A 17,098-nucleotide genomic window follows, 5' to 3' on the forward strand; every position below is an offset into this window, starting at 1 on the left:
ACAGATTCTGTGGCAAACTTCTCAAATTTACTTGGGATTTTTGAACTTTACTTGTTTCTGTAGGTCTGTCAAACAATTCAAATCACTGACCCAATTGACCACTGGTCCCTTTTTGATAACCTCAATAAGCTCTATGTGCCATTCATTGTCTGTAAGAAATGGTGATTGCATTTTATGGTAATTAAACATTCATACTTTGCTGAATGCAAACACTGGGTGGTTGATTAACATCAAACGTGGAAATCTCCAAACCACAGCAACATTTTAATGCTGCAGGTGCAGGCAAAGCTCGACCTCAGATTTTCCCACATATTAAGTGACTCATTAGGTCATCATAATAAGGAAGCACATTCTAGTTTATTAAAAATCTCATTAATTTCCAAACAAAGATGCTCAATGACCTCATTGACGCTGTATTTGGTCTCTTGTTATCTGAATATCCTTTATATAATGCTCTTCTAATCATAACCTCTGGTGAACTACGCTCATTCTGTCTGGTGTGCATATTTTGCTCTCCAAAGTGTAAAGAGAGCTAAAAGGGACAGGTCTCACAATTCACTATTCTGCATTCTGACTTCTGAGTAAACCTTAGTCCTCACTTCTAATGAATATTACCAACACCACCTACTCTTTTGGGGAGCACAAGAACACTTTTTAAAAGATATGCAACTAAAAGTGGAGGCTTTCCAAAAGAATCAAGATTTCTCACAATATTTTTTCTGAATCTGAAATTGAGAAGTCTGATACATAATTTGGTAATCAAACTGAGAAAAACACAAGATCTACTATAAGAAATATTACTTTTACCAATACTTTGCCATTTAAAAGTCTTCCAGAATTACTTAATAAAATGGTAAATTGATTTTTGGCAATGTTTTACAAAAAATTATAAATGAAGAAATCAGAAAATGAGACCTAAAAAAAAATATGAACATGGCAAATTTATTATTCTAGTAGACAAGACATTCCTAAATAGCTATACAATTTCTGAAAATTTAATTGTAAACATCAGGATGTGTATGTACATCATGAAAGTCTTATCCCTTAAAAAAGAAACATTCCATCTAGTATTAATCAATGACAGCAATATACACAAGTTTAAATAAGTAGTTTCTTACCTTTAGTTTTTCTGCATCAGCCCTTACTTTAAGAAGTTCTGTAATAGCATCCACAAAGCCCTGATGGTGAAAATTACACATCTTTTCTATCTCTCTGTCATGGTTACGTATGCAAGCATCTAGTTTTTCCATAAATCTTTGGTGTGCATTTGGCTGGTCATCATATACAGACCTGTTAAATACAAATTATAAAACAGAACTTTCTTTTTTCTGAATAGTATAACAAGTAGAGATCATTACTGAAATCTTAAGGTTTTTATCTTTTAAATTCAAACTTAATACCACAATGACATAATTTGTGATCCACACTGCTGATATTATTAAACAAAAGACATAATCCAAAACCGAGCTCTGAACCTGACCCTTTTGGCATTAATCCTGGTGCTTAACCAGTTACATCATGGTTGACCTCAGCCTCACTGGTCGGTTACTTATGCCCTTATGCTCAAATATGAGTACAAAAGACTCAGCTTCTCCAACTGCTTCAAATAGCATGGATCACTTTTTCATCAAATTCCACTGTTTGTTAAATATAAAGAAGTGCAAATATACACATTTATTTTTCTAGATTGTCTAACAACAGATTTGCCCAATTAAATACATTTTGCATGACTCTAGCCAAACACAGTTAAGAAATATCCTGAAGTATTCAGCCTCCTAGTGAACTACAATCAACAGTAACTAATAAAATGCAATCTTTTTTCTCATAAAAAGATCTATATACAGTTCCAAGAGTGCAATAGGGCCAATATTTTAAAACACAGATGCCTAAAGTTTCCACCTAAATCTATGTTTAGGCACACAAAAGTGGTCTGATTTTCAGAAGTGGTGAGCCACCATCACTCCTATTGACATCAGCCCTTCTGATAATCAGGCTGTTTTTATTTAGGATCCTAACTATGGATTTAGTTACCTAATTTTAGGCATCCAGTTTGAAAACTTTGGCCTTGGGACTTCACAGACAAGTAAGGAGTCTGGGTTCTTCTTCCTGTGCCTCTTATAATCCTACAGATGACATATAACTGAGAACTAGCAAGCAGACACAATAAAAAGCAAAGTTGAAAATGTGGTTTGTTAGTTCCACCTGTTTTAATAATATTTGGTTTTGGAGTTTGGGGTTTTCTTTTTTTTTTTTTTTTTTTACAAGGCTGGAGGTTGGTGGGTTGGTTTGTTAATTCTTTGAAGGTAGGACTAGGATTTATAGGTCTCATGGAAGAATTGAACATGGAGCTTGTTGAACTTGCTCAAGGGAACAGTAGTCACATGAAGAAGGCATAGACATCAAAATGGGTAAGGAAAGGATATAGCGGGTGGTTAATCTTTAAGCTTCAACAGAAGGGGCATACAAAGAGAAGTGTGAGGTATGGGCAGCTAAACAGCAGAGAAAAGGACAGAGTCCTTAAATCTGATCAGTGGGGGAAAGGCAATCAAAGGATTAGAACAGAGACTTGACATGGTCACAGTGGCGGACAAGACAGATGACTGTTGGAATGGCAACACAGACAATGCAAGAGCCAAGGAAACTAGTAAGAAAGTTTTAGTACTGCCAACCCCAAATGTTCAAAAATCATCAAACTCCCAAAATCATGAAATTGGCTTAAAAATCATGAGATTTTTTAAAAACTGAATTATTTTAATTTGCCTTGTAGTTTTTGAGCCTTTTCACGTTTTCAAGCTTTTCTTCACAAACAGGAGGGCTAGAAACTTACTACTTCCCTCCCAAAAAGAAAGTTGAGATTCTCATGTAATCATAGGTGCTGCAGCACCACCTAGCTTGAAGGGGTTTCCATTATATACAAGGTTTGCAGTTTGGTTCAGTGGCTCTCAGCACACCCACTATAAAAACTGTTCCAGCACCACTGCATGTAATCACCTGACCTGGGCTTTAAGGAAAAACACCAAGATACTGTAACTTGGACAGCGTTTTTGGCCGTGTATAGAGACAGATGATACATCTGGATTTTGAGTACTTTAGTCACAAAACTAAAAATATTTTCCATTTTGCTGACACCTATAGGTGAACAGTCATGGCACAAAAGAGAGCCTTGGACAGGTCATCTTCCCTGGAAGCCTCAACTTTCACTTCCCCCTGTCAAGGTTCCTTCCCCACTCTGAACGCTAGGGTACAGATGTGGGGACCTGCATGAAAACCTCCTAAACTTATCTTTACCAGCTTAGGTCAAAAACTTCCCCAAGGTACAAAATATTCCACCCTTTGTCCTTGGATTGGCCGCTACCACCACCAAACAAATACTGGTTACTGGGGAAGAGCTGTTTAGAAACGTCTTTCCCCCCAAATACTTCCCAAAACCTTGCACCCCACTTCCTGGACAAGGTTTGGTAAAAAGCCTCACCAGTTTGCCTAGGTGACTACAGACTCAGACCCTTGGATCTTAAGAACAATGAAAAAGCATTCAGTTTTCTTACAAGAAGACTTTTAATAGAAATAGGAGTAAATAGAAGTAAAGAAATCCCCTCTGTAAAATCAGGATGGTAGATACCTTACAGGGTAATTAGATTCAAAATATAGAGAATCCCTCTTGGCAAAACCTTAAGTTACAAAAAAGATACACAGACAGAAATAGTTATTCTATTCAGCACAATTCTTTTCTCAGCCATTTAAAGAAATCATAATCTAACACATACCTAGCTAGATTATTTACTAAAAGTTCTAAGACTCCATTCCTGGTCTATTCCCGACAAAAGCAGCATACAGACAGACAGAGACCCTTTGTTTCTCTCCCTCCTCCCAGCTTTTGAAAGTATCTTGTCTCCTCATTGGTCATTTTGGTCAGGTGCTAGCGAGGTTACCTTTAGCTTCTTAACCCTTTACAGGTGAGAGGAGTTTTCCTCTGGCCAGGAGGGATTTTAAAGGGGTTTACCCTTCCCTTTATATTTATGACACCCCCATTGTAGTTGTTTATTGCACTGTTCCTCAAACATTAGGAAAAATACAATAAAACCAAAATATTGGAAAAGGTTAAAATAAGCAAAGATATAGTTGTGATGGAAATCACCCCTGCATTCACACCCTACAAACTCCTGTAATAATCTTTGTACAAAATATGCCCTGTGAGGTATCGTTTGAAAAACTAATAACTCACTGGTCAACAATATCATGATGAAACATGTGTAGTAACATAATATTTAAATTTAGAAATGTGAGCTGAAATTATAACTGAGGTGTGTTTTTCAGACATGTCTGGGGAGTGGGCAAATCTGTTTCTCAAAGACAAAGGACAAACTGATGCCTCTAGCCAGATGTCATCAAAGGTGATGGGCCATCACCCATCAAGAGGACATTCTTTGGCAAGGAAGAGGAGCAAGAACAAACAGATCTGCATCTTAGCAAACAACAGTATGGAACCTCTTTTCAACACAAAACTCCATAACTCCAACCTCATGGTGGGAATGAACTTCATCTAGGGGTAACGCTCAGGAAAATAAAATAAAAGGGTGACTGAACTATAAAACGGAGGGGCAGAAACACCCCCAAAGGATCTCTCCCTATACTTCTCTCGCTCCTTCTCACCTAAGACAACAAAAGAAAACAGCCATTGGATTTTGGCAGCAGGCCCTGGCTGAGTGTTTGGTCAGCAATATTTCTGGAAACATGTGGTAAGGGACTACACCTTGAACGAAGTCTAATTCGTTAAGTTTAGTCTTTATATCTCTTATAACCATTTCCAACTTTAATGCCTTATACTTGTACTCATTTAAAACCTATCTTCTAGTAGTTAAATATACTTGTTTTATTCTTTAATTAAAACTAATCCAACATTGTGAATTGTTTGTGTAGCTTCATTTTAGGTAACAGACTGTTGTATATTGATCCCCTTAAAGGGGCAATGGACCTAATATATCTGGACTGTCCAGAAGAGGCTGGACAGTGCAGGACACACATTTGGGGGAGGGGCGGTGATCCAGGATTAGGAGTGTGTTGGGATCACTCTGCAAGTGGTAATCAAGGCTGGTGGAAGCGAGAGTGTGACTGATGTGTGGCTGGCAGGATGCAGCTATACACAGACATTCAGGGTGCTACCTGCATGCTGGAATGCTGTTTGTTAGCAGGTCGGAGTTACAGCAGCAAAGCACTGCGAGGCACCCAAGTGCGCAGGGCTGGGATCACACAGCCCCTCCGTGGTCTGGACTGCACCCCAGAATATCATAATAGTACAGGACACCAGTGTGAAAACATTCCTGATACTTTAGTTTTACTTTTCTGCATATATTTTTATAAACAACAAGCTTTTGTTCTCTCTTAAAAAATGAGCTTTCAATACAGACATCCCCTTAAGAGAGCCTTCCTATATGATAGCATGTGATTTCTTATTTCTGTAACTTACTATAAAAACTTAGCTTTAAAATTTTCAAAAAAGGGTATTTGCTATGAGTGAATTCCACCCCAAGGCAAGCTTTGCTCAAGGCCTTCCATACCACTTAAACCCTTAACAAAGAATGTGATGCAGGGTCCCTTCGATGGGGTCTCTGCACTGGAGTGAATTTCAGTCATAAAAACGTCCTTTTTTCCCCCTCTCATTTTTTGGCAAAGAGATTTAACTTTATTCTTTTTTTAAAAAGTTGCTGAGATCTTGAGTCCACAGAGGGAAAACTAGGAAAAACAGAAAATATTGAGGGACCTACTGAGATATTTAAGTGGAGATTCATATTGCTTTCTTAAGGTAGAGTCCATTTATTTGTCCCTAGAGTACAAGGGGGAAATGTTAGCCTCTAGCAAAGTAGAGGATTTCTTCTCCCCCACACACCCCAACCCCTGAGACCTACTACTGCTGGATTAATCTTTGAAGAAGACCAACAGTTTTCCACAGTGTCTGGAAGGAGGCTGTAGAGTTAGTTTGAGGTTCAAGAATTGGGGAATGTAGAGTCTGGAGCCCTCTAACTTTTTGTAACCACCTTGGCCAAGTTCTTGGGGAGGGGAAGAGTGCTATCCTTCCAAGTCTCTACAGGGAAGTATGACTTCCTTCCTCTGACTATACTCTCTGGGGAGCTTGGGGGTTTACAAGAGGCATAGAAACTTACTTGCTTAACAAAGCTAGAATTGAAATGTCTGACAAGGCCTGGCTCTTCTGAGGAGAAAAGGGACACAGAAGAGATGACAACTTCCCCTTCCTCTTACAGGGAGAGCCTTGAACTATTGAGAGTTTTTCCCATTTTGATCCTGACTTACACTTAGAACGTCCAGCTGGGGAAAGCAGTTGAAGTCAGAGGAGTAAAAGAGGTATTGAGCAGCCCTGCATAAAAAAGGAAGTTATTTTCAAGAGCAAACAGATCCCTGGACTCCCAGATAGTCTGATCCACTAATACACGCAAGAAAGTAATGCAGGGTGCTGAAAACTGTACTCTCTAGTCTCCTACTACATCATGGGCAAATCCTGTAAGCTGCTTGACCTGGAGCAGCAAATACTGTGTTACTCCAGGGTCCTGTATGGGACAATCATCTGAGCACTATTCTGTGTCTGCAAGAAGAGGAAGGGGCTAACATGCTCGAACCTGGAGAGCTGAAACATAAGGGAAAGAACTAACTAACTAATCCTTGGAAGATATTGTGGACACATCACCTGAGCCAGGACATCACTATTGCCAAACTGTGAGCATGTTTTTAAAGGAATTTGGACTTGGTCACACTTGTAGTATTTTCTGCCCATCAAGCAAGCTGGATTACTCTATGAGAAGCTGAGGCCATTTGCTTGGAGCTAAAACAAAAGATGAATGAAAGGTTGCATGTAGAGGCAGTGCAGTTGGCTGGAAGGGGGTGGGGGGGAAGGGAAATCTCAGAAGAAAGCAATTGGTCACTCTGCTTAGCAAGTTCAACCAGCAGAGAGAAACCTACTGGGCCCGATTGTTCAATGAAGCAGAACAAATGTGAAGGTTTTCCAATAATATATACTACCCAGTCAATTGTAGTTTTGCTGGAAGAAGACTATCTATGCCATGTTAGAAGGATAGTGGCGGGAACCTTGCACGGCCAGTTCTATACATAGCATGTGGATAAAGAAAGGGCTTCATTTTCCAAGGTTATCTATCTACACTGTTCATGAATAAGCGGTTTTATTAAGTGAATTTATCACAATTTAATACCAATAAAAAAGGAGGGCTAAAAAAAATAGATGAGACCTAGATACAGAAAAGGACTTTGAAACATGATGTGACAAAACCAACTCCATATACTGAATTTTTACTATTCAGATACATAAATGGGGAAATAGTTGGGCACTAAAAGACTGGCAATATATCAAAGAAGTCATCAAACAAACAATGCCCGACAAAATTATGATCAACCAGGAAATTCTTGGAAGTACATATCCAGGTGCAAGATGATGCAGTGTCCAGTACATAATGAAAGAACCAGTATTTATTTTTATTTATGTGTTTTTGTATGGGGCTCACCAGCTTCATACCTAATACTTCCCTAATTCACAGAGGGTAGGGAAGGATAATCTCACAACACCCATGGGAGGTTGCAAAGTATCATTATTCCCATACTGCAGAAGGAAAACTAAGACATGAAAAGATTAAGTTACTTGCCAAAAGGCATACAGAGAGTCAGTGGCAGAGTCAGGAAGAAAACCCAAATCTCACGTGTCCCAGTTCAGTCTCTTAACCACAAGACAATTCTACTTGTCTATAGGGACACCTAATATTTACTGTTTTCTATACTGCATCGTGCCTTTCCATAGAAGCAGATTAACAAAATGTTGGTGTATATATTATCTAAAACATTATCTAATAGACTATCTTTAAGGTTCAGCAAATAATACAGAAAGTTACATTATAAAATGATCCTAACGTAACCATCACAGCACAGGTTTTATGTCTTACATATGTAAAGAGCTCCATCTTGTGGGAGTGATGACAAATTAAATCTTTTCTCCAAGTTGTGACAGAAAACATGAAAGGGAACTTCTAAAATCAAGTTATATCAAAGTGTTTCAAAGAAATGTATATTTTTATAACCTAAATAAATGAAAAGGTGGGAGACATTAAACCCTAAAATGCTTACTAGGTACCATTAATAAATAAGGTTATATACGCAGAGATCAGATCTACATCTATTTTTTCTTTGCTGACTAACTGGGTATGCACTACTTTAAGAATATCACTAAATACTTAAATTTTTAACTGGATGTTAAATTTATAACAGCTTTTCTTTTCTCTCTCTCTCTCTCTCTCTCTCTCTTTTTTTTAAATCAATCAAGTCTCTTCTATTTAGTGGGAGACTCATTACTCCCACTTCATTATTATCCGTATTATTTCCCAGGCTCCATTTCCTATACAGCACATTATTGGACCTATATGATTTGTCAGGGACTCCTGAATTATGTTAGATGGGGTAGGATCTGAGTTACTACAGAGAATTCTTTCCTGGGTGTCTGGCTGGTGAGTCTTGCCCACATGCTCAGGGTCTAGCTGATTGCCATATTTGGGTCTGGAAGGACTTTTCCTCCAGGGCAGATTGGCAGAGGCCCTGGGGGTTTCTCGCCTTCCTCTGCAGCATGGGGCATGAGTCACTTGCTGGAGGATTCTCTGCACCTTGAAGTCTTTAAACCACAACTTGAGGACTTCAATAGCTCAGACATAGCTTACAGGTTTGTTACAACAGTGGTTGGGTGAGATTCTGTGGCCTGCGTTGTGCAGGTCAGACTAGAAGATCATAATGGTCCCTTCTGACCTTAAAGTCTATGATTCTGTGATACTGCTTCTCCCCTCTGTCTCCCTCAATCGCTCTTACTCTCTTTACCTCACATTTTACATTGTCCCCAAATTTTCAACTCTAATTGTGCCACATGTTTGTGTTGAAAATGTGTATTGTAGAAGTTGTTGAGGTTTTCACAGCTGGAGCTTTGCATATGCAGAAGGTATTGGAGTTGCTTGGGAGCCTGGGAGCAGTTGAGGCTTTTGGTACCGGGGAAAAGATGTATGCATTTGGGAGGGGAAAAAATGACTTCACTTTGCTGGGGGGTGGAGTGTGGGGGGGGGGGATGATGGGGAGGAGATAGGAGAGGGAAAAGAAGAATATGGGAAATTTGAATTCCTCATGCTCCACGGCAACCTTGACAGCAACCTCCAGCACCAAAATCTGCCAGTTCAATGAACAACACTAGAGATATACATTAGCATAATTTTTCTGCCAAAATAATCAGCTGTGACATAGTTAACAATGCTGACATTTAAAACATCCTTAGTAGGTTTCAGTATCAATATCCTTTTGAGATTAACGTGGGCTCACCTCCATGAGAACTATTGTTTCAAAGCTGTCTACAAGCTCGTGCAGACTTACTGTGTAGTCATCACTCTAATCACGGATATCTTTTGCAAATACAAGGGCTAACTGCTTACTTTGTAAATGATAGCTTCAGTTCTGGAGCACAACTATGTGCCAACTCTCACTTTTCTACCAGCTACTTTCTTTTTATCTTTAGCGTCAGAGCTTTGACCTCAAGAACAGAAGCCTAATAGTTCTGTTCAGTTTCACACATGAACTCAACAGGGAGAAAAGCTTCAAGGACTTGTAGAAAGACATCAATTTCTTGATAGGTCAACTGTCAAACCCTCTTGAGAGAGGCACTCTTTTTCCTTGGACGGCCCTACACATCTACATTAGAGCCCTGAAGATCCCACCACCGTTTTCTAATCTTTATTCCCCTCACATAAGAGAATATTGCCTTAATTATATAGAGGAGGCCATTTGATCTACAATTCAAGGATTCTCTCCCCACGCACTCAGTGCACCAACTCCACTGAATTTCCAGCCTCTAACATCTCAAGGAGCAAACAACATTATTTTAGAAGGCCTTTTTAGCATTTAACTTTATATGATCCTCATGGACTTCTATTATAACTCTCATTCTGCTGGAAAATGCAGAGGACTGGGCATCAGGAGACATGGGTCAGGTATGCTGTGTGACTGGGCAAGTAACAACTTCTTTGTGCCTCAGTCTCCTCATCTCTATGTGGGAATATAGGATTTACTCAGACTTTTATAAAAATGCTTTAATATCCTCAGATGAGAGGTGTTCTAGACATGAAAAGTGTTATTACAGGGACTTCAAAAGAGATTAGGTAGGAACTTGGTTTATTGTATTATGTGGCTTGTGCACAACTGTAGGTTTTGTGCCTAAGGAGTATATGGACTCTTCCCAGGTAGTGACCATAGGTGCACTGACAAGCCTCTTCAAAAGAGGCAGAGGAGGCCAGGAGAAGCCATATCCTACCCTGTACTGGCCAACAGTGGTGTGAAAGGAAGACTTTACACTGAACATTACTTAAGGTTGTTGAAGCTGCTGCCCTCAAAAGATGCTCCCAAAGGCACTATGCTCCCAGGAGCTCCCACTCCAGAGATGTACCTCTTCACCCTCCTCCTCACAATGTATGTTCTGTTGTAATGCCACAACTGAGCCCTGAATGTCAAGGTATGGTATTGTAACCCTTCTACCCGTCAGAGTTGGCAGCAACAAGGGCCGGGTTCAATATCTAGGGGATCCATTCCAATAACACAATGCAAACCGGCTCGAGCCCCCACCCAGTGACCTGGGACAAATATATACCACCCCCGCTGGGCGCCTCCAAGAGGCAATACTTCCCCTCTCGCAAGCACATAGTCTGAATGTAGCAAAAAGCCTTTTAATAACAGAGAGAAACAATGTGGCATTATGTTGGGGAAACACCACCAACAGGATTCATAACACAACCCATGAGAGCAAAAAAAAACCCACCCCAAGCAAATTGGGGCATGCCCTTTTCCCTTTGGTTCTTGAGTCCAGCAACCCCAAATCACCCAAAGTCCCAAAAGTCCAATGACCCAAAAGTCTCTGTCCCTGGTCTTTTCCACAACTTGCCACACCTCACCACCAGATGTCAGGGTGGAGCTCATCCTGACACTGCTTACAGTATCATTATCACATTTCAGATACCAGGGGGCAGCCGTGTTAGTCTGCATCCACAAAAACAACAAGGAGTCCAGTGGCACCTTAAAGATTAACAGATTTATTTGGGCATATGCTTTTGTGGGTAAAAAAAACCCACTTCTTCAAATGCATGGAGTGAAAATTACAGATGCAGGCATTATTACACATGAAGAGAAAGGAGTTACCTTACATTTCAGAGACTTTTGGTCTTGTTTATTCAATATATAAATCCTGAAAACAGCTATAATAGCGCAAGGAATTTATTTTTATTTAAAATATTAAGAATTACATGAAGAGGGTTAGGAGACTAGAAACTATACTTAAAAGTGAGAATGTTAATATAAGGAATTTTTTAAAGTAATAAGTGAACAGAGCAAGGATATTTGCAAAGAAAAGTTTCTCAGTTTATAGGGTCAGACTTCATTTTTAACACTACCTTTGAAAATGTTTCATAAATCATTATAACAAAAAGCAAACTGATTTCTATCTCATGCCCATGGATATTTAAGGGGTACAAAAGTTTTATGCTGCTATGTAGCACCCCAGTTTGTAAATCATTCACAGGCAGAAAGAGAAAAACTAGAAATATTAAAATTCTATATTTAGCAAGAAAAATAACAAATTTTGCACCAAAATAAAGATCAGTCTAGCAAATATTTTAAAACCAATAAAATCTCTAGACACAAACAGTCATAATAAAGTGCAAAGTTCATTTAACAAATTAATCAATTCTAAGACCAGAAGGGACCATCATTATCATTTAGTCTGATCGCCAGTGTAACACGGGCCATAGAACTTCTCCAAAATAATTCCTAGAGAATATCTTTTAGTAAAACATCCAATCTTGATTTTTAAATGGTCAGTGATGGAGAATCTACCACAGCTCTTGGGAAGTTGTTCTAACAGTTAATTATTCTCACTGTTAAAAATTTACATCTTATATCCGGCCTGCATTTGTCTAGCTTCCACTTCCAGCCACTGGATCATGTTATACCTTTCTCCGCTAGACTGAAGAGCCCATTATTAAATATTTGTTCCCCACTTAGATACTTACAGACTGTAATCAAGTAATCCCTTAATCTTCTCTCTGTTAAGATAAATAGATTGAGTTCCTTGAGTCTAAGACTATAAGACATGTTTTCCAATCCTTTAGTCATTCTCGTGGCTCTTCTCTGAACCCTCTTCAATTTATCAACACCCTTCTTGAATTGTGGAAACCAGAATTGGACACAGTATTCCAGCAGCAGTTCCACCAGTGCCAAATACAGAGGTAAAATAACCTTCCTACTCAAGGGTCCCCTCTTTATGCATCCAACAATTGCATGAGGACTCGTGGCCACAGCATCACACTGGGAGCTCATGTTCAGCTGATTATCCAACTCAAACCCCTCACCCACTTCCCAAGCTTATTTAAAGTCACAACTTCCCAGGACAGCATGGCCTACATTCATCATTCCTAGATGTATACATTTGCATTTAGTCATATTAAAACACATATTGTTTGCTTACACCCAGCTTACCAAGTGGTCCAGATCATGCTACCAGTGACCCGTCCTATTAATTATTTACGACTCCCACAATTTTTTGTGTCAGCTGCAAAATTTATCAGTTATGATTTTATGTTTTCTTCCAGGTTATTAATAAAAATGTTAAATAACATAGGACCAAGAACCAGTCTCTGCAGGATCTCATTAGAAACACACCCATTCAGTGATGATTCCCCATTTACAATTATATTTTGAGACTTATCAGCTAGCCAGCTTTTAATCCATATAATATGATTCTTGTTAATTTTATATCTTTCAAGTTTTTTAATCAAAATGTCATGCATTACCAAGTCAAATGCCTTACAAAAGTCCAAGTATATTATATCAACACTATTACCTTTATCAACGAAACTTGTGATATCATCAAAAAAAATATTAAGGTAGTTTGATAGAATCTATTTCCCACAAACTAATGTTGATTGGCATTAATTATATTACCCTCCTTTAATTCTTTATTAATTGAGTCCAGTATCAGCTGTTCCATTATCTTGCCCAGGATCAATGTCAGATTGATAGACTTATAATTACCTGGGTCAACTTAGAATCATAGAATATCAAGGTTGGAAGGGACCTCAGGAGGTCATCTAGTCCAACCCCCTGCTCAGAGCAGGACCAATCCCCAATTTTTGCCCCAGATCCCTAAATGGCCCCCTCAAGGATTGAACTCACAACCCTGCGTTTAGCAGGCCGACGCTCAAACCACTGAGCTATTCCCCCCTTGATTTGTTTAGCCTTTTAAAATACTGGCACAACATTAGCTTTCTTCCAGTCTTCTGGAACTTCTCCATGTTCCAAGACTTATTGAAAATCAACATTAATGGTCTGTTTAAACAGTGCAATGCAGAAAAGCACTTTCCTTTGCAATTAATCCTACATTACAGTTGATTATGTATGCAAGTAAAAGCAGAGTTATCTTCACTTATTCTTCCCTTATCCTATAAGAGACTCCATTATTTACATAATACTTCTGATCTTTTGCTTTAAAAGAATACTTTAAAATCAAAGAAGGATTTTAATTTATTAACCCTGCCATAACTTCTACATACATAGAAATGTTATATAAAATGAATATATTCTACACAGAAAAATATATTTTGTCTGTCTCAACACACTTCTCATTACTACAATATTTTTCTGTCAGTATATGCCTGGGCCACCCAGATACCCAAAGATTTTCACGTGTGCTCCATTTATATCCCATCCATTAGCATAATAAACCAGGATATATATCTGTTCTATACTTCCGTACTCTAAGTCCTCAATACACATTATTGCTCAGATGTAGACTCTCTCCAACAATTTCCGGTGAGACCATTAAGTTACTGACATTCAAAATGTAGGTTCTCATCACTCTTACCTTAATTTATTAGGTCAGAATTGAAAGGTTGCAAATTCAGTTGGTACAGACATAGCAAATTACAATTGGCTTCTTATGTGTCTAGGCTGAACTACTATGTCTAGGCTGAACTCTACAATAGCATCCTAATAATATTTCCATAACCCCACAAGTAAAAGGCATTTTACAGTAAAAAAGATTGAGAAATTTTCTGTCCCAGAAGTTTTCAATTTCTAAAGTTACCTGTGAAGACAAAACAATCTGACAGACAGGTAGCCTGGTGTAAGACAGCTGAATTCAACAGGAAAGATTAGCAATGAAAACAAAGAAAGGGAATGAGTAAACTAAAAGAACAAAGCTTCCTCGGATACATTTCATTTACCAAGAGTTAATGGCCTAGATTTGTAAAGGTATTTCCGTGCTGCTGCACCCAGCATTGCAACTCCTATCTGATTTACGAACCTGTCTCATTTTCAAAAGAGATTTAGGCATTTGGGAGACAATCAACAGGATTTGGGCTCCTAACTGCCTAAATTCCTTTTGAACACTAGATTTAGATTCCTAAATCAGTTAGGCATCGCAATGCTGAGCACACCAATGACTAAATACTTCCCTTAGCTCTCCCATCAAACTGTAGCCTACTTTACAAATCATGGAATCACAAAATAAATGTTAATGCAGGACCACAGAACTTTAATTATTCCAGAAATGTAAGTTAAATGGAAACTGTCCCTTTGTACTATTTTACAGACAAGTGTAACAAAGACAAAGATAGATTACGCTGAAAAAGTTATTAGTTAATTTTCACTAGTTTTAAATACTACTTACCTGATGTATAATATTTTATATGGTACACAAGATTACTAAAAACAGCATTAAGATTTAAGCAGTTTAACTGAACTGTTTCAAAATTTAAAATATATTTTTGCACTGTGTCAGGAAAACTTAAATTTATCCATAATAAAATCAATAAGTAAATAATTTTCTATGGTGGGTTTGTATCTACTCAACTGAAATGAAAAGTTTGGTTTCCCACTCATCACAAGTACTTCAGCTAACATTCTGTTATCTCTGAAACATAACTACTCATGTTATTTCTTCTGCTCTTTTAAGCAACTACCTACCCACTTGGTTACACAGCTATAGTAGTAATTATTGTGACAATCATAGTAAAACTCACTGCTTTAATCTCAAAACTGTAAACAGTTTAGGCAATGAATGCATGCTTTACACATTCTTGCAAATACAGTACTGTATTATACACATCTGACATACTGAATGTTCTCTTCCACACTTGTATCTGAAATGTTATTTGGACTAATCTAAGAAAATGAAGAATTACTTACTTACCTGTAATAGTTCTCTGAAGATATACATGCCAATGGATTACCATTCTAGGGTTCTGTGGGACTGCACACAGTTCTGGCAGAAACCCTCCCAGATAGATCTGAGCTGTTGCATGCAAAGATGTCATCACACAGTACTTGGGTACTGTGTGCTGAAGTACTTGGGCAGTCTCCAGTGTTCCAATAGTTAGTTGTTTTCAATTATGAGGCAAAAATACTCCCTTAAAAACTAATTAAAAATTTATATAAATTAGGAACGTTACAGATCCTCAGTTTTCCATGGAGGAAGGTGAGTGAATGGTATTCCATGAACATGCAGGTCTTCAGAAAATAATAATTACACCTAATTACCTCTTCTCTAAAGATATACATCTCAGAGGATTTCTCACTCTAAAAAGCTTCATATTTCTAATAGAAAAATGTAATAGATTGCAGGCAGTGAGAGAAACATGGCAAACTGCCTGAACTAGTAAGAGCAATTTAAATATAGTTTATATTTTTTATGTATACTATAAAGGGGTTTTGGCACTTGAAGCCCCAGGAGGTAATTTGAGAAGCCAGCTACCCCATTCCAAGTGTCAAGGGAAGGCAGAAGGCAGCTGAAGGAATGACCAAAACAGATGTTGGGTGAGAGGAAGATGGTTCTAGAACAGAGGTGGGCAAACTACGGCCCGCAGGACCGTCCTGCCCAGCCCCTGAGCTCCCGGCCTGGGAGGCTAGCCCCGGCCCCTCCCCGCTGTCCCCCCTGCCCCGCAACCTCACCTCACCACGCCACCAGTGCTCTGGCCCTCCGCTCCTGCCGGGCAGTGTGGAGACATGGCTGGGTCCAGCATGGTAAGGGGGTGGGGAGCAGGAGGTCCCAGGGGGCAGTCAGGGGAGCAGAGGGTTAGGGGAGGTTGGATGGGGCAGAGGTTCAGGGGGGGCCGTCAGGGAATGGGGGGGCTGGATAGGCGTGGGAGTCTTGGGGGGCCTGTTAGGGAGCGGGGGTGTGGATAGGGAGTGGGTCAGTCAAGGGACAGGGAACAGGGAGGGTTGGATAGGCGTGGGAGTCCCAGGGGACCTGTCAGGGGACAGGGAGAAAGGGCAGTTGGATAGAGGGGTGGTTAGGGGACAAGGAGCAGGGGAGGTTGGATGGGTCAGGAGTTCTGAAGGGGGCAGTCAGGGGGCAGGAAGTGGGAGGGGGCGGATAGGGGGTGGGGGCAGGCTGTTTGGGGAGGCACAGCCTTCCCTACCTGGCCCTCCATATAGTTTTGCAACACTGATGTGGCCCTCGGGCCAAAAAAGTTTGCCCACCCCTGTTCTAGAGAATCGTGTCTGGGAGACAGATGGTACAGGAAAACCAAGCTCACATTAAGGGGCCTGGGACCAGAAGCCTTGTAAAGTGAATGGGGTAAAGGCTTCTCTCCCCCTCAGCTGGACCAGATAGGTATTTGGCATAGTAAGACCCACCTGAAAAGGGTCAATGGATTGGTCAGAGCAGGGGAGGAGGGGAGGTTGACTCAAAAAGGAGGCTCCAAGCCCAATCAGGGGCAGCTGGCTGAGAGGAGGATTTTGCCAGCTCGAAGTTCCAGAAGGAGGACTTTGTAAAAGGGGAGAGTTCTCAGGCCAGGGAGGCCAGGATCTGAACCACACATCCCCAGGAAGGAAGACTGTGGGGCTCTGAACCTAGGGGCAGGCTAAAGGAAGCTAGATTATGTTTAATAAATTATAATCCAAGAGAAGGGTAGTAATTTTTTTAAGTCTCTTGTGAGTGGATTATTTCCAGGAACAGGATGGGAAACTGAGGCAAGGGAGTCCAGTGAAATGCCAGCAAGAGGGTGCTGCT

At 39.7% G+C, this 17,098-nt stretch overlaps 1 protein-coding gene across 5 annotated transcripts in view; it reads right to left on the bottom strand.

Annotated features, from left to right (window-relative positions):
* EXOC6 (exocyst complex component 6) overlaps positions 1 to 17,098 on the bottom strand; it is a 182,031-nt gene that overhangs the window by 144,235 nt on the left and 20,698 nt on the right. For all 5 annotated transcript variants that reach the window (XR_014712418.1, XM_084634108.1, XM_084634110.1 and 2 more), the window contains exon 2: positions 1,119 to 1,290. Coding sequence is in view for 4 of the 5 variants with exons in the window: in XM_084634108.1 (XP_084490234.1) it covers positions 1,119 to 1,290 (172 nt within the window). In the remaining variant the exon portion in view is untranslated. The remainder of the gene's footprint in view (positions 1 to 1,118; positions 1,291 to 17,098) is intronic.

The sequence above is a fragment of the Lepidochelys olivacea genome, assembly GCF_965140295.1.
Source record: "Lepidochelys olivacea isolate rLepOli2 genome assembly, chromosome: 7".
Lineage (NCBI taxonomy): Eukaryota > Metazoa > Chordata > Testudines > Cheloniidae > Lepidochelys > Lepidochelys olivacea.